This window comes from Passer domesticus, chromosome 3 (genome assembly GCF_036417665.1).
Source record: "Passer domesticus isolate bPasDom1 chromosome 3, bPasDom1.hap1, whole genome shotgun sequence".
In the NCBI taxonomy this organism is placed as follows: Eukaryota; Metazoa; Chordata; class Aves; order Passeriformes; family Passeridae; genus Passer; species Passer domesticus.
This window is the reverse complement of record NC_087476.1, coordinates 15,546,689-15,574,258: the sequence shown is the minus strand read 5'-3', so window position 1 is coordinate 15,574,258 and position 27,570 is coordinate 15,546,689. Positions and strand designations below refer to the sequence as shown.

The 27,570-nt window shown below is 45.6% G+C and overlaps 1 protein-coding gene and 1 long non-coding RNA gene across 2 annotated transcripts in view; both read left to right on the top strand.

Annotated features, from left to right (window-relative positions):
* Positions 1–1,638: 1,638 nt before the first annotated feature.
* Positions 1,639–6,990, top strand: RRM2 (ribonucleotide reductase regulatory subunit M2). Its single transcript, XM_064411954.1, has 10 exons — positions 1,639–1,798; positions 1,878–1,955; positions 2,318–2,452; positions 2,538–2,654; positions 3,170–3,303; positions 3,971–4,065; positions 4,832–4,965; positions 5,350–5,454; positions 5,579–5,692; positions 6,060–6,990. Exons 1-10 carry the CDS (start codon positions 1,670–1,672, stop codon positions 6,210–6,212), a joined length of 1,194 nt encoding a protein of 397 aa, XP_064268024.1. The 5' UTR covers positions 1,639–1,669; the 3' UTR covers positions 6,213–6,990.
* A 7,964-nt stretch (positions 6,991–14,954) lies between these two features.
* Positions 14,955–27,570, top strand: part of LOC135296048 (uncharacterized) — a 46,473-nt gene continuing 33,857 nt past the window's right edge. Inside the window, exon 1 of the long non-coding RNA XR_010358103.1 lies at positions 14,955–15,625. This is a non-coding gene — a long non-coding RNA (uncharacterized LOC135296048). The remainder of the gene's footprint in view (positions 15,626–27,570) is intronic.

Below are 27,570 nucleotides of genomic sequence, written 5' to 3'. Positions count from 1 at the left end.
TGCAACACGCTGCCTCACAGACCCTCTCTGTGCTTTCCCTGGTGCTCTTTTCTCCTTGCAGAGCCGTTGTCCTCAGGACAAGGCTTTGATGCCCTGCCATGGGCTTCTGAGAACAGGGGCTGGGCTGCAGAGATAGCACAGCTGCTGCCTTGTGACAGCCCTTGGCCAGGGCTTGTGGTGGCTTTGAGGTTCTTTATTGGGGTGGGAGGGTAAATGAGTTTGGGTGGGATGGGGAGGGTACTGCTCTGGCTCTCTGCCCACTCTCCCAGCAGCTGTGGAGGTGGCAGGAGACAACAGGGACACTTGTAAGTCTCTTGGGAGATGCCTGGTACGCCTGCCTCTAGGACCAACTTCGTGGAATGGAGCAGGGGTGTGTTTGTGCTTGTCCAGGCTGCTGACTAGGATTCTGGCCCCCTGCTAGGGGTTTTGTGGTGCTCGCTCTCCTGGGATGGAGATGTATTGGTGGCTTTGACAGTGACCTGCTAAAATGAATAATCGATTTGGATTTACAGTGTCGGAGGTGGTGCTGGAGGGGAGTACTTTTGTTTTTCCTCCCCATCCACAGCAGTAAATTTAACACAGTACCATTATATAGTTCTGCTGCGCTCCTGCTCTGCCTGCCTCTTCTCCAGCCAAGCACAGTGCAGTGCTGGGCCACGCACAGGTGACAGCCACCAGTCCAGGCCATTCTGCATCCCGTGTGACTGAAAGGCCTCCAAGTCTCATGGAGCTCCTGGTTTTATTAAAACTGCTTCAGGGAAAACATTTTGGCTGACAGAAGTAGATGCCTTGTGGAATTGGATGAGGGAAAAGATGTTGCAATTTAATTAATAAAAAATACTTGTTGAATTTAGAAATTATGAATATTCACATCTTCTTCATACCTGTGTTCTCCTTTTCTTGTGCTATTTATTTAAAACACTTGAAACAGGGTGACACACGGATCCAGTTTCTCCAGGAATCCAATTTCTGCCTCCAAACGCAGGAATGTGGAATTTCTATCCAAATTCAGACATCAGTGTTGAAAGCAAAAATGAATGGCTAGGTAGGAGGGACCAGAGAAGAAAAGGGGAGAGCAAGACAAAGTGCCCTTTCCAGATCTGTGCCCAGGTTGAGTTCTGGTACCCAGACACGAGCTGTGGACTCTTCCACGGCAGCCGAATGTTTCTGGAACAGGGCGAGGCGCAGCTCCCGCACTCGGAGCACTCCACGGGGAATGCGGGAGCGGGGCGGGGGCTGCGGGGAATGCGGGAGCGGGGCGGGGGCTGAGGGGAATGCGGGAACGGAACAGGGGCTGAGGGGACTGCGGGAGCTGCGGGGAATGCGGGAACGGAACAGGAGCTGAGGGGAATGCGGGGAATGAGGGAGCCGCGGGAGCGGGGCGGGGCCCCGCGCGCTCTCCCGCCCTGCCCGCGCGCCCTTGGCGCCAAAGCGGAGCGCGGGCTCTTCCTCCCGCCGCCGCCGCCACAATGGGAGGCGGGGCCCCACCCGCGGCACAGCCAATGGGAGCGCGGGGGCGGGCGGCGGTGGGCGTGGCGAGGGCTGTGAGTGGCCAGCCGGCCGTTCTGGCGCCAACTTCGAAGGGCATATAAAGGGGCGGCGCGGCGCGCTCCCACTTCCTGCCGCCCGTGCCGCCGTCGCTGCCGCTCCCGCCGCCGCGCTCCCAGCCATGCTGTCCGCCCGCGCCCCGCTCGCCGCCCGCCACGACCAGCCCCAGCTGTCGCCCAAGAAGAACCAGTCTCCTATGAAGAGTCTGTCGCCCATGAAAGGCTTGGCGCTGAGCAACAAGGAGAACACGGTGAGCGCCCGCCCTCTCTCCCTCCCAGCCCCTGCCTGGCAGCGCCGCACCGCGCTCACCCTGCCCCTTTCTCCCGCAGCCCCCCACGCTCAGCAGTGCCCGTGTGCTGGCCAGCAAGACGGCCCGCAGGATCTTCCAGGAGGGTGACGGCAATCCGGTGAGTGCAGGAGCCCGGGCACCGCGCCCGCCCTTGCCCTGTTTCCCGGAGGCTCCTGCAGCTCCTCTCCTCTCCTCTCCTCTCCTCTCCTCTCCTCTCCTCTCCTCTCCTCTCCTCTCCTCTCCTCTCCTCATCGGCGGTCTCTCCTTTCTTCCCCCGCCGGGCACTGCGCCCCGGCCCACCCCGCTCCCTCAGGGGGTCTCTGCACCCTCCCGGGCCCTTCTCCCTCAGGGGCTCTCCCGCAGCCCCTGCCCAGCCGCTCTCCCTCGGAGGGCTCTCTCCGCCCTCCCGGCCCGTGTCCCGGGCTCCCGGGCTGCCGCCTCAGCTCCCGGCCCCCCCGAGCCGCTCTCCCGCCATTCCAGGTGCCGCGGGGCGTGGAGGAGGAGGAGCCGCTGCTGCGGGAGAACCCGCGCCGCTTCGTCATCTTCCCCATCCAGTACCACGACATCTGGCAGATGTACAAGAAGGCCGAGGCCTCCTTCTGGACGGCGGAGGAGGTGAGGGGCGGGCGGCCACGGCCCCTCCTGCCGGCGGCCCCTGCACCGGAGGGCAATTCCTTATTTATCCCGTGTAATGGTTTAGGTGGACCTTTCCAAAGACCTGCAGCACTGGGAGTCCCTGAAGCCTGAGGAGAAGTATTTCATTTCTCATGTCCTCGCCTTCTTTGCTGCCAGTGATGGCATTGTCAACGAGAACCTGGTGAGTGTGTGCCAAGTCCCGACAGAAATACCACTTTAGGTAGATATCCAGATAACAAACATGTTCAGGATGCCAGCTGTGGCTGATCCAGCTGGTTTGCTGGATCATGGAGTGCTGCAGCATGAAGGACACCTAGGGCTGTCCTGCGTTAGTTAACAAATTTGGGTTGGTTTTGTAATCTGCAAGTTTGCCCCCTCCCCATTGTGCACTGAGTGCTGCCCTACAGTAGCACTTGCCCGTTTCACAGCCATTGTTCTGCTTCTACCCTCTGAGCTTTTCTTCCTAATGGGGGATAAGTAAAACTAAAACATTTTCTCATTTCCCATGGGTCCACAGAATATCTTCTGATTTGAAATTCTAAGGGGTTGCTGCTTTGTATATTTCTGTTAGTATTCCACATATCTGGAATTAATCTGAAGTTTTTGTGGGCTGACCCATAACTGGTCCATGCAGCATTAATGCATCTAACCTGCAAATCACAAACACTTTTGCAAATGCTTATTTGTTTCCTCTAGGTGGAGCGGTTCAGTCAAGAAGTACAAATCACAGAAGCTCGTTGTTTCTATGGCTTCCAGATTGCCATGGAAAATATACATTCAGAAATGTACAGTCTTCTTATTGACACCTACATTAAGGATTCTAAGGAGAGGTTTGTATTGCTTGGTGACGAAAAGTTCAGAACTCAGTAAATATTCAGAATTTAGCTAATGCATGTCAGTTTTCTCTGACTTTCAGGCTAATTTTAGGATGTAAATTAGGCTTATATGAAAAGCCACTGCTGTTTAAGAGCAGATTTACTTCACAATATCTTTTCATCTGAGGTGTAAGACCTTGCTTACATCAAGAGTGAAACTGGAATCACTCAGAACGGAAATAAAGAAATTACACAATGTAAAGGGTGGAGCAGTCAAAGGGAGTATATTAATTTTTAAGTGAGTTTTACTGCTACTTAAAAAGCTTGCTGTTTTGTTGCTTGCTCATTTCTACATGAGAGGTCTGATGCCTTCATACTGTAAAGTGGGTCCTGGTTATCTCTAGTTTGGACTGCCTTGTTCAAGAGCACTTGGTGAAACAGTTCTCCCCTTGATACTGTGATGGGAATTCAGGAGAGCTGGTGTTGATGTGATGGGTGTGTGAAGGAAAAAGGAGCTGATAGGAACAAAGAGAGCTACATTGGTGCCAGGTTAGAGGGGGAAGGACAATTGCCAGGATGAAGGTGCAGAGCATGTTTCAGTGATCAATACTGTTTATGGCAGTGAATCCTTATTTTGCTGCTTGTGCTGATGTCTTATCCTAATGAGTTTTATCTTTCTCAGGGAATTTCTTTTCAATGCTATTGAAACGTTGCCATGTGTTAAAAAGAAGGCAGATTGGGCCATGTGCTGGATTGGGGACAAGAAAGCAACATATGGTGAGTATGAAACAAAGTGAAATTCCTCTCCTAAAGATAGAGGAGCCACCATTTCTCCAGACTTCACAGTTAACAGGGATTATTGCTGTCCCAGAGAGTACATGCTCTCTAGTATAAGACACTGGTATAATTCTGAATGTGAAGAAAATAATTTTTATCTTCAAATGAGCTACTGACAGGAGATCTTAGTAAAATTGCTGACATCATGAATAATGAGGTCATGTGGCAATCATCATGTGCCTGACTATATAATCAAACTGTAAATTGCTGCCACATGTCAGGACATGCCATGGCCATCTATAGCCAGCAGACATGTCTGGTTGCAGACTAGCTCCTCTTCCCTGGTGATTCCTCATGTCTTGCTTCAAAGGTGAGATGGTACAAATCATTATTTCATTAGTATTGGAACATTTTTCCTGGCCAAAGATGAGTAGACACTGATTTAAATCGGCTGCCAAAATGACTGCTCCTTTTAGTGAGCCATCTGAAAAAGGATAATATTGAGGGTTGATGTGGGGGAAGGAGCCTTGGCTTCAGCTACTTACTAGCTGCTCTGATTAGTACCTGCTTCCTCTCATGGTTGTTTTTGCCTTTTTTTTTTGTTTTTTGTTTAGTGATCAGGAATCTTCAATAATTTTTAAGCACAGCCCATAGTACACTTAGGCAGAAACAGCTTCATTTGCTTTGCAGGATGCAGTTTCCCACTTCTGTGTATCAATCCTGTTGAGTTTTCTGTGTGGTATTACCATCAATCTTCTCTCAACAGGAGAACGTGTGGTAGCCTTTGCAGCTGTGGAAGGAATCTTCTTTTCTGGCTCTTTTGCATCAATTTTTTGGCTGAAGAAAAGAGGATTAATGCCTGGACTCACTTTTTCTAATGAACTCATCAGTAGAGATGAGGTATGAGTCAATTCTAGCAGTTAAGATGGTAATGTGCCACAGTATTTCGAAGTAATGACACTCAATTGGAGCCTATATTGTGAAACAGCAGTATATTTAGAAACAGGCAGACTATAAAGCTCACTAAAGTGTGTAAACATGTGTCATTGTGGATCTTGCAGAAGCATATGAATGAACTTAGCATTTTACTTCTTTTAAAGTAGTTGGAGGGTTCTCACTAGTGCTCCCAGCTGCTGTGCCTCACGCTGGCAGAACTTGCTTGTGATGCCTTCTGTTGAGGGAGAAAGTTGTCTGTAGGAAAGAGCAACATGGCAAAGGTGATGCCACTTACTCTGCTCTCTTAAATCCATGTCCCTGAAATAATTTTCTGGAACTTCTTTCCAGGGTTTGCACTGTGATTTTGCCTGCCTGATGTTCAAGCACTTGATACACAAACCATCAGAGGAGAGAGTAAAGGAAATCATCATGAATGCTGTCCTCATAGAACAGGTAACTGCCTCTTCTAAGGAGCTTCATTGCAATCAAACAAAGCTGGGGAGCTGTTGGGCACAAAACTAACCTAGATGATAGAGTGAATGCCAGTTTCTGTACATAAAGTGCTTGTTATCTGCAGGAATTCTTGACGGAGGCGCTGCCTGTGAAGCTGATTGGCATGAACTGCACTTTGATGAAACAGTACATCGAGTTTGTGGCAGACCGGCTCATGTTGGAGCTGGGATTTAACAAGGTAAGGTTCTAACACACTGAATGTTTCATGGGGAAAAGACAATGCTAATGTCCTCCAGAAATCCAAATCCTAAATTGGCTGCAGCAATGTTGTTTTAACTTGTAAAATGATTTAGCAGTTCTGCTGCTGCATTCTGTTTGGAGACTCACAAAACAAAGAGCAAAGGGATACTATGGAAAAAGCTGTATTGTGCTTCTGTTTACTGCAGCTAAAAGAAGACAGGACAAATAGAGTAGGGCTTGGGGAAGAGATTTTTTGTCCACTCCATAGTAGGGCGGCTGAGGCTCCTCCCAACTGATCTCTAAAGCTCTTGCATACTCAAAATGTGAGCACCCGTGGTGACTACAGAATTGCCTGTGTATTTCAGATATACAAAGCAGAGAATCCTTTTGACTTCATGGAAAACATCTCTCTGGAAGGCAAGACAAATTTCTTTGAGAAGCGAGTAGGTGAATACCAGAGGATGGGAGTCATGTCGAAGCCCACAGACAACTCCTTCACCCTGGATGCGGAGTTCTGAGCGACCTGGACCCTCGTGCATTAATGTGCCTCCTGCCCTGCTCACAGGGAAGCACTCAGTGAGCTGAGTCAGTGTGCCTTGGGTGCTGTGCTGAAACCCCACTCTTGGAAAGTGTGGTGATGCTGGTGTACTTTAGAAGGCTGGTGTAGCTCCAGCAGTAAAACCCCTTTTAATTAGATTTTACCAATGGTATTAATGCATAGGATGCTCAGGTGTATCTTACAGCACATGCTATTCCACTCCATGAGAGACAGTGGTACTTCTTTCTGCAAGGTGGGAGGCTGTGGGCACTGACCCCTGGCTTCTGCTGTTCTCACCATAAACAGAGGAGCAGTTAAAGATTCCAGTTGTAAATTTGTTGAATAGTCTAGAAAGCTCTGGAGGCAACTGCATGATGACCTCACTGCTTTTTTAGCAGGTTTTAAGTTTACCATTTTTACTATTTTAATAGTTTGTACATAAACCTGGCACTTTAATGTTTAAAATAAACAACTGTCTTGTAATATTCAGCAATAGTAAAATGCATGTCAAAATCTTTTGCAGCCTAACCTTTTATGACTTGTGCTTCTTTCTGTGTATATAATTTAAAAATGGTGCTGTAAATTAAACTGTTCACCTTAAAATATATCTAAGAACAGGAAGAAACTTGGTATGAAAGGTGAAGAACTAAATTGGATATTCTGGGTGCTGAAAAATAAGATGCAGCTGACTGGTGGACTTGATTGCTTTTTCTTTAATACCTGGGAACAGTATTTCATGTAATAAAGAGCTGGTTGGACTCTGTTGTACTGGCTTCAGTGTTCCAATGGGCAAAGTTGTGTGCTGATTTCCTTTTGAATTGCAGCTTTTCTGAGGAAATGCAAGGTCTTGAGGAAATAGCTGCTTAGTCATGTGGTTGATAGATATCAAGTGAAAGCCTTGTGCTTAGCTCTGACTTTCAGACTGACTGCACTAAACAGATGCTGTTTCAGGGTAAATTCAGCTAAGTCAGGCTGGTGCAGTATTCTGAGCTTTTCATCATGCCAGTTAAGTCTTGATTTTAATGCTTAGCAGTATTAAAACAATGTATACACTACACCATGGTTATTCCACCCCAAACAGTAGTAAAAATGACAATGCTTTTATATGACTGATGTGTGTGGTCTGAAGGAATCCCTCTGGTCTCAGAGTTCCTGGAAATGACCTGCAGAGAGATGAAATGGCAGTGGGATAGACTGAAAATGGCTACTGCCTTGCTGTACAGGAGTTTATCCATTATTTAGTCTAATATTCAGCAAGGAATGTTCTGCAAGCCTTTCTTTCCTCAAGCATAGTTGAAGTGAATAAGCTTTATAAAACTCAAAACCTTTTCCTTCAAAGGAAAGAAACTGGAGTTTGCTTCTTGCTGCTCAAGTGCTCCCTCTTTTAAAGCACAGCATTTGTGGTGCTTCTTTGAGAGTGCTGCCTTGGTGTAAAATTAACTGGCTTGCTGGGCTTTCTTCCTTAGCTCTTGACTGCACTGAAGGCAGTGGTGTGTGACTGCTCTTCCCTGAGTCTGAAGCTAGCAGGATGGACAAGGCTGTCCTAGGGAGAGAACCCCAATGAATAGTTAAAAAATCCTAACCTCCACAGTCTGGAATTCACGATGGAGGAGAGTTAACTGGCAGCTCTAATAATGGCCTTGCAGCACTGATGCTGCTGACAGGTCAGTGATTGCAGTGGCCTGAGAATAATGTATTAGGAATTGGAATAGGGATGTGCTAAATTGGACAGCCAGACACATTATTTTGAAGCATTGAAATTTAATGCTTGTTTCTGCCTAAATACCAGCGTTTCCTTCTCAGCAAATTGGGCTTAGTGCTTTTTCTTGGCTTCTCTCAGCAGTCAAAGGTTTGATCCAATTAAGTGATAAAAGTATCAGAAGTCAGAATGTTAAGGCTATATTGTTTAGAGCACAAAGGAGACAGTAATAAAATACTGAGATTGGTTTGGACCCCAGTATGATTTAGCAGCATTTAATTTATATTCGAATCTGTTAATTTATGTACTTAGATGATGCAGAAAAAGGATAAAATCTCTGATCTATGAGTAGGGTCTACCTGTATTACAGCCATCTCTTCCCACTTGCTTCTTGGTGTGTGCCAAGGATCAATATGCAAACAATTAGGGCAGAAAGATTTAATCTGCTGTCTGCAATCCTGGGAAATGGGAACTGGAACTATTTTCAACATAATGTAGGAGGACTGCTGGGAATGGATATGATGGCCAAGTGATCAGTTATAATGGGAGGTAGGAAGAATGTCCCTTTTAGCCAACATTGCTCGTGTGGGACAATAGACACTGCAGTTGTGCACCCATTAGAGAGAGCTTAGATAAGAATTAGAAGGCATTCAGCAGGAGAGCAAGGCCGTGGCTGCTGGGTGTCTTACTTGTGCTGCTGATTTCTGAATGCCTGAGGTTTGCTGTATGTACCTGCTGTAAGGCCAGTCAGTTTTTCCTGCAGTCTGGAGAAAAGCTGTGCATCTGATCCCACCTATTTTAATTCTCTGTTCTCACAAGGGTTGAAATGCCTTGCTGTTGCTTAGTTGGAACAGATTATGTCCAAGTCCTGATGAAACACTTGTTTGCTGAAAACGGATTACTTTCCAATTTGACTGCGATACCAGTTGTTTGGACACTTGATCCTCTTAAGAATTGAGGAGCTAAGTCTTTTATTTCTTTCAAAAATTAAACTAATACTCCCCCAAATAAATTTCAATGAAATTTGAAATGGCCCTTTGCAATATATTTTGAAATAAGTTAGAAGAACCATGAGAGATTTGAAGCGATGAAAGTGCAGATGTTTTTATTTGTGGGTGAATCAGAATGGCTGTCTGGTAGGCTGTCTGCAATTGCCACAGAAAAGTAGAAAGTGATTAGGCTAGTAGAGGAAAAAATACTGAGAGATAAGTAAAACTGGATGTGTTTGATGATGCAGCAGCAGTGCTCTAATGTCAGTGGTAAATTTGTGCATGACTGATCCCTAGCTATCCCCTGTGTTTCTCTACTGCTGTTAAAATTAATGGCTCTTAATAGCAGCAGATAAAGTGGGAGAAGAGTAACCTCAAGCATAGTTTTTCCTGTTACATTTTTTATTGTAATTTGTTAAAAAAGCCAAACACAGGGGTTCAGGTAAGAAAGCTTCCATAGCTCCTTAATTGACACATTTTCACTTCACATTACATGCCAAATGTTGAAATCTTGACAATGATTGACAATGATAAGAAGCAACCTAATGTCAGCCTTGTCCTCAGGAAGTAACTGCAACATCATAGTGTAACAAGTAGAAAATCCCCTGATTTCTCAAATTTCCTGGGGTGATTACAGGAATTTGTGCCCAAAAGAGGTCAGGGAACAATTGCAGCTGCTCGTGCCTGGAACAGGGCACAGTCAGCCTGTGAATCTGAAGGCACATCAACAGTCTGGTGTGATCCCTGAAGGGGTAGGCACTTCCTCCACACCAGTGAATCAGAAACTTTGCCAGGCAGAAGCAGGGAGTGAATGCAGTTGTCTTATTCCAAGCCTGTTTTTCACAGCCTGCTTTATTTTAAGCTGTTGAGCTTTGGCCCCTCCTTTTGGGCATAATGTACTATGAACAGTAAATGCTTCCATCAGGACAGGTTTAAGAGCTACAGAGTTAAGTCTCATGTCCTGTTGGACAGCTAGTTTTTTATTGGGAATTCATCCCTTGGGACTGTTTCTGAGATCCTATGATCCACAAAGACTGTCTTGGTTTCTGTGGTAAAACAATCCTTACATTAAGAATGGTGAAAGATTAAGCTAATAGGAAAAATGTCTAATATGTGTCAGGCACTGGTTTTACACTTCAAGTTATGCCCAATGGATTTTTGAAATAATGATAATATTGATGCTTCCTGTGCCTGCAGAGAAATTAAGGGAAAATCCCTTTAGAGAATATCTCAGCCCCCAGTGATGAGATCTTACTGATATCATTAATCAGCAGATAAATGGTAGTGTTTGTAGTTTAGTATTTGCTTTTAGAGATAGCTGTGGGACCCTGGATTGGGTGAAGAAGGAGTACCAGCTGTTAGTCTCTCTTTTTTTTTTTTTTTAACTTCAAATATCTGGAGAAAAATACCTTAGTGGAATGTTCTTGCAATTCTCCCAAGTAACCAAATTACTCCTTTTCTCCTGTTTATTTTACAGCATGTAGTTTGTGCCACAAGTGGTACCACTTTGTCCATAGAGCACTTTGGAGTGTTTCCCTGATGCTGAGCATGTGTTGAGGTTTTTCTCTTGGCCTAAGGGTGGAGACTCCAGTGCTGGATAAACTCAAGTGCTTCTGAGATGCAGACTGGGGAAAAAATATCCCAGGCCAGTTTCTGCTACTGTCACCGGTAAGTAATTTCAGTTTTCTAAGTACTCTAGGACTTAGCTGAAGGTAGGGGAGAGTTTGCAGTTCTTAGGTGTCCAAATCTTGAGTGTTGAGCTTGCAAAAAAACTTAAATATGTTGAGCTGTATTTCTGTTCTTTTTGGGGTCGGGGGTGCTGCTAGTTCTGTTACAAAGTGCTGCTGATATAATCAGGGATGGCTTGGGTCATTCATTCTGGATTTGGCCTAGCAGAGAGTTGAGTTCAATTTTTCGCTAGATTTTCATATTAACAGGTAGCTAAAACTTACTGCCACCCAAACAAATTGTGGGGGAATGAAGCCAGTCATGTGAAGACTGAAGTATTTGGCCCCAGAGAAGGATGCCTGCAGGTATTTATTTGCAGATGGACTAATATATTCAGGCAAATTAGTTCTTGCAATCTAAGTATATCCTGCATGTATTCCTGGAGAAATGGCACCTCTGGATCTCCGGCTCCAAAGGTGCAGCACCAGGGAAGGAGAGTGCATTTCTGTTCATTCCAAATTCCTGCTTTGTGCTCATCTGCACCTTTGGCAGATGAGCACTTAACACAGCACTTACACAGCATTTTATTTCACATTTTGATGGTGGTTTCTCATACCTTTAGCCACATTGACAGGTGTTTTCCCTATCCTTCTCTTAGGTAGGGAGCTGCATACCTTGTTTGTCCTTTCAGTCGGAATGCAGCTCCCAGGTGCTCCCAAAGGTATTCCCAGTGTTCCAACTCCGAGGCATTTGTAGCTCCTGTAGATCCAGGGCAGGCAGCAGCAAACACCAGCCTTGTGTTGCCTGTTTTCCAGCATCCTTCTGCTTTTGCAGCCTTGTGGGCTGCTCTGCTGCCAGGGACTGCAGTGAGTCTGCTTTCTCCCTGGTGCTGGCCCAAGCTTCCCTGCTTCTCTCTGGAAGATGTTGCCTCAATAAAATGAAAACATTTTGTCAGCATTTATCTCCCAAATACTCAACCAGGAAAGCTGAGATATGATTCAAAATCAAGAGGAAGTGTTTGGCTTCAGCAGTGTTTTTTGTGGTGGCTCTAGCACTTGCTGTAATGATTCTGGTTTTATGTGGTCCACGAGTTTGCAGTGAGTATGTTTAAGTGCTTCAGAATGGATCTCCATCTTCGTAGCCCTGGATCTCTGCTCTGGGAGACATTGAAACGTATTCTTCTGATTCAGGACACAAACAGCAGTCATGAGTTGCCACCTGCTTTAGTTTAATCCTGATTCTGTAAGCAGCAAAGATTATGGTGACGGTTGAATTTCCATATCTCTGTATCTTCTTGGTATTTAGTTGAATGATTTATCTCTTCTTGAATTTGTTTTCAAGGTGAGCCTCAAAAAAGGGATAACAGAACCCCTGCACTTCCTTGCTTTAAAAGTTCAGGCAGACAGCAGTGGCTTGGCAGGGAATCTGTGGAGCAATGAGCAGGTGTTGGGTGAAGGTGAGAAACAGGGCTGGAGGTAGGGAGTGTTTTAGAAAGGGACATTTCATGATAGGGAAGTACTGGCTGGGGCAAGTGTTTAGTGTCTGTTCTGGCTGTAAATTTCTTCAATGTCACTTAAATGCAATGTCAGCTATAAGGAGAACTAAATGTAATTCACTCATAAAAGAAATTGAAATATTAAGTGTATATTGGATGTGGTAATAACTTTAGGCAGAACACACTAGGTTTATTGGAAGGTTAGCAATAACTTTGCTGTTTCAATTACTGCTTGTGAAAATTGCATCTCATTCTATTGATATAACTACTGCAGTTACTCTTGATAATACTATAAATATGTAAGATATACAGACTTTGGAAAACTTATTCTGATTGGGGTTTATTGCAGTGTGTGGATTAAGACTGGCAAATGTTAGGCAACCTAACAGGATTATTTTTAATACACATTTTCATAAAATGGTTATCCCTTGTCAAATTGAAAAGCTATTTGCTATGCTAAATAGGCTAATTTTATGGTGAGTTTTTAATTTTGCCACCTTTCCATTATTTAGCTGTGATGCTGCATTTGCTGCTAAATCCCTCGGATTATATGTGAAGAGTTGGATGGCTGGGTTGCATTTAAATTAATTAAAGCAAAAATATTTCAAATAAAATGTTAAATATTGCTGTGTAGATATTCAAGGAGCAGCTGTGATTTCACCACTTATATCCCCAAATAACACATGCAAAAGCAGATTGAGAAACATTTAAATATGCCTATACACTCAAGTGTAGCTTTGCAGGCTCCCCAGGGGAGGGAATTTTGTGTGGCTTAGGGAAAGTCGTTCACCACGATGGAGTAGTTTTGTTGGAGGAAGCTGTTTGGGAAAGGGCTTTCCAAAACCAGTGATCTCACAGCTGGTCCCAGAGGCTGTGCTGAGGTGAGCAGCAGGGCAGGTTGGCAGGGTGCTGCTGTGCCCCTCGGGGTGGCACATGTTCCTGAGATCTCCAGGAACTGGGTGTTCCCATGACCTGCCACCCTCCTGGTGCCTGCTCACACCCCGTCACTCTGCTGCCTCAGATGTTCTCTTTCAGCTGTCTTCTTGTGCCAAGGGAGATACAGGCTAGACTTAAGGAGGAGGTTTTTCACAGAAAGAGTGGTCAAACACTGGAATCATCTGCCCAAGGAGGTGGTGGAGTCACCATCCCTGGATGTGTTTAAAAAAAGACTGGATGTGGCACTTGGTGCCATGACCTAGATGAGGTGTTAGAACATGGGTTGGACTCGATGATCTTAAAGGTCCCTTCCAACCTAGAAATTCTGTGATTCTGTGATTCTGTAATTTGTGCCCTGAGAGGTTCCCTGTGGCAGGCAGTACATGTGGCTGGCACCAGGGGGGCTCCTTGCTAAGGAAAGCAGCAGCTGCTCCAGCGGTGACATGCCAGCACTGGCTGCTGCTGCAGTGCCAGGTGGCTGTGCCACTGTCCCACCTGGCGAGGGCTGCATCCCTGCAGGAGCTCTGAGCTCTCCCTCCCTGGGGAATGGGATGTGGTCCACGCTGGCTGCTTTACCGAGCGCAGGGCTACACCTGCAGACCCTGCTCTGCTCAGGATTTCGTAGCAGGCTGGTTCCTTCAGCGGGGTACAGGCTGCTCTGTGTTTTGGGGGAGCTGCTGCTCTGCTGCATGGGTGCTTTTCTTGTGGCCTCACAGACATGGACTAAATGGAAGTGCATTGTATGTGTTAATTCACCGTGCAACACGGCAGCAGAGGGTGGGAGTGGTTTTCTTGTAGTTGTGTCACGTATTTTATAGAATTCCAGACCTCTGTTTGTTCTCTCTTTCATTCACCTCTCTGAGAGCCCTTTTTGGACTGTGCTGTGCTCTTTTTGGGGTGCTGAGGTCATAGCAAACAAGCAGTATTGTTCCTGTAGAGAAGGACTTCTTAGGGTGCCACCCCAAGTGCCCTCAGTGGGAAGAGATCCTGTTTGGTCTGTTAATCTTAACTTCTTCCCTCAGGAATCAAGGTCATGGCTCTCCTTGAAGCCTTCAGTAGATAAAAGCAGTCCAAGCAGAAAGGTGGATTTAATGGGGTGGGAAGAGAGCAGAGAGGGGCTTTTCATTCTGTCCTACAGATCCTCTAATTGGGGCTGGTTCTCAGCTGAGAGTAGTGTGAGTCCAGGAATAATTATTTGGGTGCAGTCACATGGTGAATTGGGGTTGAAGGGTTAAAGGTGGGTTTATTAGGCCTGAACCTCTGCTGCTGAACTAAAGCATCAGGTGATACACAAAGCAAGTAGAAGGGGGAGTGCATCTGACTTGCAGCAAAAAAAAAAACTGTGTATTGCTGTGCTGGTAGTTAATCTAAAATTCATTTTAAATGGGCTGTGCTGTAAACTGAGATGTTACATCTCCTGAGCTGCACAAGTGCAGGGGCTCCCTGTGGGGTGTTTACCTGGGTGGCTTTGAGGACTGAACCTGTGTCCATACTGCTGCCAGCCCAAAGGTGCTGGGATGTGGCTGTTGGCAGGGGATGGGGCTGGCTGCAGTGTGTGCCCAACCTCAGCCCTTCCTGCTGCAGCCTCACCACCCCTGGGCACAGCAGCATCTGCTTCTCACTTGTACCAGCACCCATCCAGGAAAAGCTCTCCCACAGCAAGTGCACTTCGGAGCTGCCACAAATGCCTGGTGTGAAAATTCACTTTCCCCTGGCTTAGATGAGCCCTGAAAGCCATTTTATTTGGGGACTGGTTGTGCCCTGCTTATCACATATTAAAAACATCGTAGGTTTATCTTGCCTCCTCTACATGCAAAGAGGCAGAATCCACCTAGAAGTGCCATGGTAACAGCTGAAGCGATGCTGTCTGCAGTGCTGCAGGTGCTGTGCCTCAGCTGCTCTAGGTACCACTGAGCTCTGTTGGCAAAGCACTGGGGTTGTGAGACTTACTCTAAATATTTGCCAGAAAGTTTGCTTGGGGATGGTGAATACTGTGACACAGGATAGCTAAAAATAGAGTTCTTGCTGGTAATTTTTTGGTGTTTGGTTTCACGGTGTGAGATGTGATTTTCAGATGGGTTGTACATCTCTGTTCCCCCCTCCCTGTTCAATCACAGCATCTTTGAAAATCAGGCCTTTTGTGCCTCCCAAAATCAAGTTCTTAAATAAAATAGAAGACAGAGTAATGGAAAAAATAGATCTCGAAGTCATGCTAGTGAGGGTTTATTATGGGGGTTGTTAAGGCCCCATGTGTTATTTTATGGTTCACCAAAGGGAGATTGGAAAGGAAGTCTCACAGTTGTGTAGGAATTATGAATTAGCTGCACAGGCTTTTCAAGTTGTTTATGCCAAAGAGAGACAAAAACCTGAGGAGGAAGAAGTGGGCTACTGTGAACCACAAATAACTTGATCCTGCCCTTGATGAAGTGAATGCTGCCACTCTGTATTGTCTGTGAGAGAAGGCTGGGAGCTCTTGCAAACCCTACCCTAATTAACTGACTGCTGCCTTAATGCCTCCCAGGAGCCTGGGGTGATGCTCTGTTGTGTGCTGTGGGAGCCCACTTGGTCCTGAGGCTTTGCAAATCATGTTCAAGACCTCCTGAGAGGTAAGTTAAAAACATTTTTTTTTTAAAAAAAGCCATTCTTACTTTGGGAGCCTGTAGAGCTTTCTGGTAAGGAGGTTGCTTCTTGCTTTGTGCTGGAGGTTCTGCTGAGGTAGAGAGGCTCAGAATTGTTTTGCTGTGGGCTGAATTGTCTCTGTTTACCATTAATGTATTTTCCCCCTGGACCTGGGGATGAGGGTCCTGTTTTCATGTGGAAGGCTTTGAGACAGAAACAGGTGTAGTGCCCTTGAATTTTTCCTGCTGAGTCCCTAGCTCTGTGCTTTAAGGTAGAACTAATTTGTGGGCAGATTCAAGCCTGTGTGTCAAATGAGCAAGACTTTCTTAACTAATGACCTTGAAAGACTGGCCTGGAATGGGTGGACTTCTGAATCACCCTTGACTAGTGATGATCTATCTGACCTTCCTGGAAGGATGAACGTGTGGGAAGTTAATGTGCCTCTTCTAAATGAGGGATGAATAGGTGTTTTATGGCTTTCTTTCAGAGAGTGGAGGTTGTAATAAAAGCCACTGTCCCTGAGCAGAATGTTGTAATTCTCTCTGTGTGTTACTATGGTGCTCCAGCATCTATGGATTGCCAGGTACTCTTTCAAAATAATGGTTTCTTTAATTATTCATACCTTAAGGGTCAAAGAAGGTTTTGTTTTGTGAGGTTACAGGAACAACTGGATGAGTCAGAAGAACAATTGACAGTGCTATCAGAGGAACCTTGATATTTCTAAGAGGAAGTTTGTAATTAAGCTGAATCACTGTGTCATTTGTGTTATCCAGATCCATGCGTCCAAAAAATATCATTAGCCTTGTATTACAGGGCTGTGGCTCCATTCACAGAGCTGAAGGATGCTAAAGCTTGGTTTTGTTAGCTCTGCTTGTGGTGCTGCTGCCTTGGCATGGGATTTGAGGTGTGGAAGCACCAGGTCAGTGCTGAAGTACCAAGGTATCTGTTGTCAGCTGGGGTTTCAGTGTGCATCCAGCCTCTCTGCACGATACTTTGGGCACAGATTCCTGAATGGGTGGATTGGTCTTTCTTGGAAGACCACAAGAGAACTCTCCCCCAAGTTCCTCTAGTATCTGAAAGACCTTTTCTCATAAGCAGGCACTTGTTGCTAAGTCTTCACTTTTCAAGAGGCTTCCTGTACTGCCTGCAAGAAGAGTAATTTCCCACAAGGCAGCCACATTTCCTTGGTGTTGATCTTAACTAGGACAAGTATGACAAATAATGTTGCCCTTAAAACTTAATGAATAATTTTCCCAAACAGTTGTTAATTATTACATAAAGCTACTGCCCTCAGACTTCATTGAAATGATGCAGAAGATGCATATTTTTAAATATCACTGTCAAAGTTTATTCATCTTGGGCAATGAGCTGCTGGGATGGAGCAGGCCTGTGGTAGCATGGAAAGCAAGTGCCTGCCATGTATGAGATGTCCTGGGATTAGTTTCATTTAAGTTCCCATGCTTATGACAAAGAAATTTGTATCTGGGCTGGTAAACTCAGTACCCTTTAGAGCTGATGAAGGGGAAGGGGCAGCTTATCTGGCCAGTGTCAGACAACAGCTCCCAGAGGGATGGAAAGTGCCTCATTTCTCTTCATGAATGGCACAGGCAATCCTAGGGATTAACTCTTGTTTTGGCATTTACATCTGGTGCCACGAATTCCAGCTTTATACAGCTGGAATCACATCATCTCCCTAATGCATCTGAAGCTTGTGGGTTTTGTAAATGGGATCTCAGTGCTGGCCAGCTGCTGGTACCCTGTATCACACTGGGGTCAAGCCAGTCCTCTGGTTCCCTCTTTTGTACCTCACACAACCTTTTTCAGAGCTTTGCTGAGCAGGCACCGTGTTTGCTGCTGAAATCCCAGGATTATGTGATTGCTGAAGTGGAGCCCGAGGAGGGCAGCTTACCCTAATGCGCTCACCGCGAGCGAGCGCGGCAGCCCCTGCAGCCCCTGCAGCCAAATCCAGCCCTGCTCATCTGTCAGAGCTGCCCTCCGTGGGCCCACAGCTTATCCCTGAGTTTTTAAAGGCTGCCCGTTGGGTTGGGAGCTGCTGCATCCTGATTTGAGCAAAGGCAGACAGAGAGGCACAGGGAAGGCGGTCATGGGGCACGTTTGGATGGAGCAAGTGCATCCCAGTGTCTGCTGAAACGCACAGCCATGGGCTGGCTCCTCACATCGCCTCACCTGTCAGGCTCATGAATGTCTCCTGAATTTGCCTCTTTTGCTGCTGATCTTGTCTGTTACACGTTTTGGTTTGTGTTTTTATTTCCTCTTTGTGTGATCTGTTTTCTCTGTGTCTCTCTTTGCACATGCTCCCTCCCACTTTGCCCTGATGCTGTGCTCGCTGTAGCGTCAAGGCAGCCAAGATGAAGAATGCAAGCAGTGATGTTCATATTGGGTCTTTTTTCATTTGTTTGTTTGGTTTTTCCTTTTTGTTTTGTTTGATGCTTGTGTCTGTGGAATATGGCTGAAAGGAGAAGAAAAGGATGTTGGAGCATCTCTGCCCAGGTGGGTGCAGGCAGCCCTGAGCTCGCATGGAGTGGATGCTCAAGCTGTGTCTGCATCCATGCAGGCAAGTACCTGAGCTGTGCAGGTACCCTATGGGCACAGAGGCCACCTATAGGAACCAGAGCTCTCTGAATAAAATCTTTGTCCTGAGAGAACACATGAGAGATGCAGACTAAAATCTAGGTCATGCTTAATCTGTATCACAGATTAACTTGTTCCATGGATTCTCATAAGTATCATGGATGTGAGGAGTATGTAATACAAATGAGATGAAAGTAGGTATTATGGATGGGCATAAGCAATTTATATGTTAGCTTATGTGTTTACTAACATGTATAAAAATTTATGTATTCTGATTTTTATTGATCCTTTATTTGAAGACTTTAAATAGATCCTTCATATAAACATTCCTGCAGTCTAATAGTGGCCTGCAGCCCCAGAAAATGTGCCTTCTGTGCTTTCCTGCACTAAAAAGTGTCGTACTGTCTCATTCTCTGAAAATGACAACCCCAAATGGACAATTCCCTCTGTTGGCTGCTAATGAATTTCACAGGTTCTTCTAGGGAAAACTCTGAAGCTTGTAATATTTTGTTCCTTATGCTGAAAAGACCAGTGATGAGGACAAAGTCTGCCTGTGAGATCCCATCTACTGCTCAGAGATGCACCCTCTTCCAAAACTGGACTTATTTTCTGTGGCAGCTCACTCCAGAGTTAGATCTGGGGCAACTGGGGACCATTCCTTAGCAAGCTCCATGTTTGCAGAGATGCTCAGGCTTGCCTGGGGCTGTGGGATAGCATTTTCCAAAGAGTATTGCAGTCTGAGCCTAGCCTGTTTGGGAAACATTGTTATGGGCAGCCTAATGTGTGGAGGGAGAGAAGTTTGCTGACTGTGTTGAGGATCTAAAATGTAAGAGGCAGAAACATGATTACCAGGCTGCTCCTTTTTGCAAAAAGCAGCAGCTTTTTGCAAGGTGAAGAGATAAAGCAGATGATTAGAACTGTGAAGAAACAGAATGGTGATGCACAGCCTTCCCTAGGGTGGGAGTGAAAACCAGTCGAGCAAAACAAACATGCTTCCCTCGTAGACTGAAGGAACAGTCTGCACCTGGATGTGCTCTGCTATGGCTGCTTGGCAACTTGAGTGCCCTGTTATAGGGGAAAACCCCTTGTGTTGAGTTCAGCCTGCTGAAAAAGCTGTTTGCAATCAGCAAAGGGGCTAGAATTGACTCCACCACCCATATTTTATCCGCCTGCTATAAAACAGCCAGTGGCTAACCTGCTGCAGCTGTCCCAGAACCTGGGACTAAAATCCCAGAATATCTAGTCCTCTTACCAGCCAGATTTCCTCTAGGCTTGCAGTGCTGGTTGCAACAGCAGTGAGCAGCTGGTCCCTGCATGAGGTGTCCCCTCCTGGTCACCCTGCCAGCTCCCCTGGTGAGGTTAAAGTGATGTGCTCCACAGGACCTGTCCTTGGCCTGTCAAGCTTTTTCCCTCTTATGTTCTACAGCCAGGTGTTTGCTGGCCAGGGAGAGCCTCTCAATGTGCATTGATATTAAGGGGAGGGTGGCCAGCTTGTGAGTGATCAGAATGGCTGCAGAGAGTATGGGCTTCTGATGCTGAAGCTGCAGAATCCCTGAAGGCAGCCTGGCTTTGCTCCAGTAACTGAGTGCTGTGGCCTTCAGGAGCAGATGCCCCACTCTTCCCTGCTCTTTGGCTTCCTAAGACATGCAATATGTATTTGGTGGCTTGGCTACCTGGAAGCAGAAGTCTTTTATGGTGAGGGAAGCCTTGTGAAGTTCTCCTTGTGAGTTACAAGCCTGATGGGGCTCATCCATTCCTACCTGGGAAATGACAGAATGAGCCCAGCCCCGAGGGACTCTGGAGCCTGGGGTTGATTTAAACAGCCAAAATCAGGTGCCAGCCTGAGTCCCTGAGGCAGCTGAAGGAATTCACTCACTTGTGTTTCTGATAAAGCTCCCACTAGTGCTGTGCAAGAGACTTCGTCCCTCACCTCTGGCTGGGAAATGTGTCACTCTCTAAGTGCCTTACTTGGAGCCTTCCACCTGTGTTCACTAAGTGCTTCATTATACCCCTGGTGGAGTTACCTTTGCAAAGCCATGCTCAAACAGGACAGGAAACACATTTACATGACAAGAACTCTTCCTGGCTCTCTTGCTGCTGAGGCTTGCTGCTCATCCTGCTTTTTCATCACCCCAGTAGATGACTCCCTTGCAAAACTCATACCACAGGGGCAGAGAAAACAAAAACCTGTGTCAAGAACGTCATGGCCGGCAGGACAAGGGAAGAGATTGTTCAGCACTGGGGAGGCCACACATCGAGTGCTGTGTCCATTTCTGGGCCCCTCACTTCAAAATGGCCTTTGATGCCTGGAGCTAGTCCAGAGAAAGGAAATGAAGTTGGTGAAAGGTCTAGGAAACTTCTCTTACAAGGAGCAGCTGAGGGAACTGTTTGGCTGTTCAGGCTGGAGAAGAGTCATCTTAGTGAGGACCTCATTGCTCCCTCCAGCTCTGAAAGGAGGCTGAAGTGAGGTGGGGATTGGTCTCTTCTGCCACGTCTCAAGTGACTGGACAAGGAGAAATGGCCTCAAGTTGCACCATGGAAGGTTCAGTTTAGATATTAGATTTTTTTCCTGTTTTCTGGAAGTCTTTAGACATTGGAATAAGTTGCTCAGTGGGATGGTGGATTGACCATCTCTGGAAATGTTCAAGAGGCTTGTACATGGTACATGTGGCACTTGGGAATATGGTTCAGGCACCAGTATGGTGGTGCTGCATTGATGGCTGGACTGGATGATCTTGAACATCTCCAACCTTACTGATTCTGTGAAAAGGTGAATTATAGGACTCTGCCAAATCTGTTGTGATTATTGAAAAGAACAGAAGCACCTGGAATTAGGTAGAATAATGCATAAACCCAAACAAAACTGAAGAATTACTGAAAATACTGAGTTCTGGAGTTCTTTAGTAATGAAATTAACAGTGAAGTGAATTAAAAATGGTGTAAGATAAGCCACAGTGGAACACAAATATCTCGTAATCGTCCTCTATATTTTGGAGCTTGTCTTTGAGACTTGCATGGAAGAGAGCTACCCTGAATGAAATATGGAGAGTATAAACAAACACAGGTCATGTTTTATTCAGTTTAGAGAGAGGCAAGATTTAAATTGCAGAGACTTGAATTCTGAGTCTGAGGCTGGGAGCTGCAAATTCCAAGGATGGCATAATTTACTGCTTTATCATAATTTAATAATATTTAAGCACTTGCAGTCCACAGGCAGTATTTTTTAATTGTCTTGCAGGTGTAATTTAATTCAGATTATCCAGGTAATCTTCCAGATAAGGTCAAATCCCAAGGTGGGATATTTTGGTTGTTATGGAAAGATGTAGATAGAAAAAAAATCTGGTTTTGTATGTGTAAAGTTTAGCAGTTATTTCATGTGCAAGTGGTCTGATAAAGCCTTAACAGTAAGAAATGTCTTTTTTAAGAAATGCAATTCCAAAACTAAGAGCTACCTCTTAAAGACTGCTTTTCCTTTTAGTAGGTAGATTGTTGGATATTTTCCCTTTGGGTGCTCAGTCCCCCTGTAATGCTCCAGGGCTTGTTAAATTCATTGAGGCTTTGTGATGACCTGGGGCATTGCTCAGGTTGCAGTCAAGGATAGCATGGTTTGTGTTCACACATCACTCTAATCTCTTCACATGGAGGGAGTGTGCCAGAGGGAACGATTGCCTTTCACCTGGAGCTGGTGGCCAAGCTCTTGCTAGTCCCTTCAGACCCGTGAGGTTTTATGTGTAATGGTGTGATGCATTTGGAATGTCTCTGTTGGTGCCTAGGCTGGCTCTATCTTGTGACTGCTGATGGTAAACCATCTCTACTGTAAATCTAAAGTCATGCTTTGACTCATGCCTCTGAGTCTAAAGTACTGTCTGCCACCTCTCCTGCTGTATTCCTCCCCACAGACAAGGGCAATATTAATATTTCAGTCCTCTTACTTTTGAGACCATGCTCTTCTTGCTAGTGAGATTTTCACCTGTGATTTTGGTGTCTTCAATTTCTCATTGTGTTTCTTAAAACTCTTATGCCCATGTGTACCAGTGAGCAGAAGTTTCCTCTGGAGATGCTGCATTATGTTTAGGCTTTGCCTGCATGTGAGGAGTTTCCTTTTGCAGCTCTGTGAAGTGGCAGGTCACAGCTACATCCCTTGCAGTTACCATTCCACAGCTTTAGTTCTGTGTGCTCTGGGCTGCTCTCAGCACCAGCACAGCACAGACCTCTGAGCTGGGATGAGTGCACCACGGGGCTGTGATCCCCCAAAGCCTGGTTGGGTATTGGCACCATGGGTTTCTAAAGATGCCATGACCCTCTTTGTGAAAAATGCGTATTTTATGATTGGCTTTTCACAAATATTAAAATGAATATTGTATGTGTTATGTTAGAAAGTTATGCTGTATTAATTTTCTTAAGTAGTGTGTTAAATATAGTTTTAGGTTATAACATAATGCTAAAATAGAAACTATGCTATGTAAGATACTTTTTTTAAAGAAAAGACTCGCACCAGATAGCAGCCACAGCACACCTAAATCGTTCAGAGAAAGAGAATTTATTGCTCCCTTATCAGCAGAAAACTAACTTCTTCCCACCTTGCTCAGATATGAGGACAGCATTAGGATCAAAAGAAAGAAGTTGATAATGACCAGACAGAATCCTGTGTTTGAATGGAATTTATGCATCATGTATGAGATGTATGACTACGCAACAGGCTGTTGTTTTTAAGGGTTAATCCTCTGTTAAAAGGGGTCCTTTTTCTGGCTTGTGTTGCCCAGAAAAAGTACGGTACCCAGACATCCGTATCTCTTTGTTTTTATTGTCTCATATTGCCCTAATCTCAATTGTTCAAATTTTATTACTCTAATTATATTACTATTGCTATAGCAGTTTTATTACAATTAAACTTTTAAAAATTTTAAAAACAAGTGATTGGTGTTTTTCACAATCTTCCTGGCTTTCCATGGTTGATGAAGACTTAACAAGTTTTACCAGATCTGGGGAGAGCAGGTGTATCTCCAGCTGTGGTTGGGGGACATTCCAGGTGGTACTTGCTGTAAGGTGTGCAACTGCAGAGCTCTGGGCTCTGGAGCAGCAGGACATGTGAGCAAAGCATCCTCCTCCTCAGACCCACCAAGCCTTGTGTGCTGAGAGTGAGCTCCTTCCACACAACTACTCTGAGCTTTTTCACTCATGCTCTGTACATCCTGACCTCACATAATGGATGTGGCTCTGACCTGCAGCGAGTGCTGGACGTGGCTGTGGAGCAGGCTGCAGGATCAGGCTGCCAGTGGTGACGGTGGGTCCATGCCAGCCACAGCCCTGCAGCAGACAAGGCTCTGACATGGCTGGATTGTTGGGTGCATAATTCTCCTCCTCCAGAACAAAGTTCCCTTGCAACTTTCTTGCAAGGGAAACTCAGGTTCTAGTTATGTATGCTGAAATTCAGACAGGTACAGTCACAATTGTCACTGCTGACTGCAGGGGAGAAACTGTGTCTTATTAAATAAAAAGAGGCTGGGAAAAGATGGAAAAGAAAGAATGAAAAGAACACATACAGGACTGCACTAGTTTGGATTAAAACCCAAACAAAGGACTTTTGCTCTTTGTCTGAATGACTTGCTTAAATGACTGGGGGGTGGGGCAGGGGAAGGGAAAGTTCCTGCGATGCTGTTTGGAAATGTCACTCCTCGCTGTTCAAATACCACATTGCACTAAGACTTGTAAATCACACGTCATTTCCTAATTAAAAAATGATGAGCATAATTGTGTCTTTCACTGCCGTGGCAGAACCTTGCTCAGACAGAGCTGCTCTCTCTCAGGGTCTCACTGTGTCATCCACCAACCTGCCTCCTGCTTTCCTGTTCAGAGCTAGACTGATCACAGAAAAGGGTAAAGCAGCTGACCAATTTTCACTGCTGGCAAGGGGATTTTGAATGACTGATTGAAAAGAAAAAGTCTGTGAAAGCCTGTTTTCTCTGTGCTAAGCCATGGTTTGGAATTGTAGTCCAGGCATAAACTACCACTGTAGTAGGGTGCTGAAGAAATGTGTTGGCTTTCTGGTTCTTGGTCTCTTTGGAGACACTGCATCTGTATCACTTGCTTTGGTGTAGCATTGGGATTCATAGTAGCAGTTATAAAATATCTTTTTGGATACAGCTGTCCTGAGAAATTTTAGAAGTGCATTTTCTGCTGTGGTGCAACTCTCAAAAGAAATTGTGCCCTGTAGACAGCACATGCAGAAGGGTACTTACAAATTTCATGGGCAGAAGTATGGGCTCGTGGTAGGCATTTCAAATAAAGTAAAAGTGGCTGTTTTGCAAGCTCTGGTTGTATTTTTTTGTCTCCTTCACTAATTAAAGTAATGAGTGTTGCTTTAGTTATCCTGCTGTGAATAGCAAGCCGCTTGGGGGAGAATTAATATTGACAGGAGCTGTTAGATATTTAAATTTTTTTTGTCTGTCCAATGAGGAAAAAGAGTTTGTGGACCAAGCATAACACAAGTATCTGTGGCCTCCCGTGGAGATTTCCTGCTGCTCACCCTCTGCAACCTCCACAGCTCAAAGCCTCATGTGCTGCTGTGAAGGCACTTAGCCAAGCTGAGCTTCCCCTCTGGTGCAGCAGGCTTCTTTCTGCTCGTGTTCCTTTTTCACGTGATTTATTTTCCCAATTAATAAGTGTGTGAGTGTGCTTGTCAGGTCAGGTTGGTTTGCCCATTGCTGCTGGTGAGAAGCCAGCCAGTGGCTCTTCTTACCAACCTGCAGCCCAGCAGACAAAAGGACCATCTCTTCCAGGTCCCTTGATGTGTCCCCCAAGTGTTCCAATTCTGCCTCTCAGTTCCTGTCAGCAGGGCTAATCCCATCCTCAAATGATCCTGAGTATACCTTGGAGTGCAATGAGAGCTGCTGTCTTTAGATGTCCTAAAGGAGACGCTTCAAATTTGAAAGACATGGGTTTGTTTACCTGCAGAAGTCAGAAGCCCTCTCTTCCCAAGACAGGGTGAATTCTGTCTTAATTACTTTATTTATATGCACCAAACGAAGGCTTTATGCCTTACCCCCAGGTAACCTGCTCTGGATCTTCACTATCCTCACTGTTAACAATCCTTTCTCTTGCCTACTCTGAGTCTCCTTCGATTTAAACCTTTTGGTCATCCTGACAGAGAGGACAATTAATCTTCTCTTCTTGGTATCTACTTTTCATGTCTTTAAAAAGAAGTGTCAAGTCTCTCCTCAGCCTTTTCCCTCCTTACCTGCTTCACCACCAGTGAGTCCAACCTTTCCTTTAAGGCCATGCATTTCTGGTCACTGATGACACCTGTTGGTCCCAAGTGTCTCTTCTGAAACACATGTCCAAGGCTAGTTTAGGTTTCCTAAATTGTTGAGATCTTAGAGCTGTTGATTCCTGGGTGATACCTGCCTCCAGCCCTCCCAGCTGTTGCAGGATGTTTGTTCATTCTGGTGTGGATGCACACAGTGCTTATGGGGTACTGCTTGCTTGTGATTAGTGGTGATGCCCTGATCCTTTTTTACTAAGTTGCTGCTTTACCATCTCTTTGTCATCCTGTATTTTTCCACTGTCCTTTTGAATTGCATCCAATTTATTTTCAGCTTGATGTTTTTTTCTTGTTTTGCTTTCTTCTCATCTAAAAACATAAGCTATATAGCCTGAAAAGGTGTGGTTGTACTACATGTAAGGAAAGAATAACATTTTGCATGTCACTCTTACCTTTCAACAGATTTAGCTGGCTGACTGTCTTCTCTGAGGCTGCATGAAATTGTTGTTAGCCACATGGAATATTCCATCAGAACAGTGTCAATTTCCTTCTGCAGCCTCTCAGAAGAGCTGTGTTGTAATGCTGGGTAATTAAGTTGTACTTCTATTGCCCTTTTAACCAAGGATACCATAACCTTGCTTTAAACTGGAAATTCACAAGGGAAGTTTATACCTGAGTCCTGGCCCAGCAGGATCCCATGCGAGGTGCTGCTGTGAGGTAGTGATGCTGGAACCAGCACTGTCCTGTGGGACTCCTCTGCTGGCAGAGATAAGAGAAGGGATGCTCTGGTGGATGGGTTAACCTTGTGCTGTGTATCACATCAGAGGGAGAAGTCCTGGTTTGTGGGCTCCTGTGTCCGTGTGTGGTTTTCTGTGGTAAGAAATGCCTGTGCCACTGTGGAGCTGAGCTCAGCATCAGAGGTGTCTTCCCAGTGATGCAGGTTTGAAAGCACATGCCACACTTCCCTGCTCTTCTCCCTTGGCAGATGCTGTCTAGGTTTTATGGAATCATTGACGTGTGCTGATGCCATGATTTGGGTTGCTGCAGCCACCAGGAGCTGTTTGCCTCACAACCCTGGGGTGGGGAAGGTGCAGGCTGCACTCCCGGTGTCCCCTGCACAGGCCAGGGGCTGTGGTTCCAGTGCCAGCAAGGTGCAAGATGCTGGGAGGGGTTCAGAGATTAAATTGTTCTGTCTCTGTCCTGGGCAGGCACTAAGGCAGGTGTGGATGTCTCCTGCAGGAATGGGCAGGGGTAGAGGCACTGAAGAGAGGGGCACTGGTCAGTGCAAGGAGCTGGGTGTCCTTGGGGGCTCCTTCTTTGGTGTCTTCAGTGGAGAAGATCACATCACTGGTGTCTCCTATGTCATCACTGGAGCAAGTCAAGCAGAGCCCATGGAGCAGCAGTCCAGGCTGGCCACGTTTGCCTTTGAGGCCATTGTGCCTAGCTCAGTCTTGGGAAGGGAGAAAGAAAAAGCTGATGGAGAGAGAGGTGGCAGCTTCTCTGCTCCTGCTCCCATCATTTCAGATTAGATATTAGGAAGGAAGAAAGTCTTTATCGTGCAGATGGTGAAGCACTGGAACAGGCTGCCCAAAGAAGTGGTGGAGGCCCCATTCCTGGAAGTGTTCTAGGCCAGGCTGGATGGGTTCTGATCAACCCAGTGTAGAGGAAGGAAGGTGTCCCTGCCACAGCAGGGGGATTGGGACTAGAAGATCTTTAAGGTCCCTTCCAATCCAGACCATTCCATGAAACACTGCTTAACTCCTGCCTCAGTTTCTTGAACACATGCATTTCCCAGGAGTATGGAGAGACTTACACAGATTAAAACAGATACAGAAATAGCAAGGGCTGGAGTGATCTGTCTGTTCAGCAGAAAGTGGGGTATGGCAAGAGGCACAGAAATGGCACTTTTAATTATAAATGAATTTATAATGCAATTTGCACTTAATGTATCTGGCACAATAAATTTTCGATGGGAATTTCAGGATGCTGGGTTGAACAAATTGAGTGCAGCTTTCACTAAGTTGTAGGAAGTTGCTCTAAACAATTGCATCTGTAATCCAGCAAATTCCTGACCTTTGC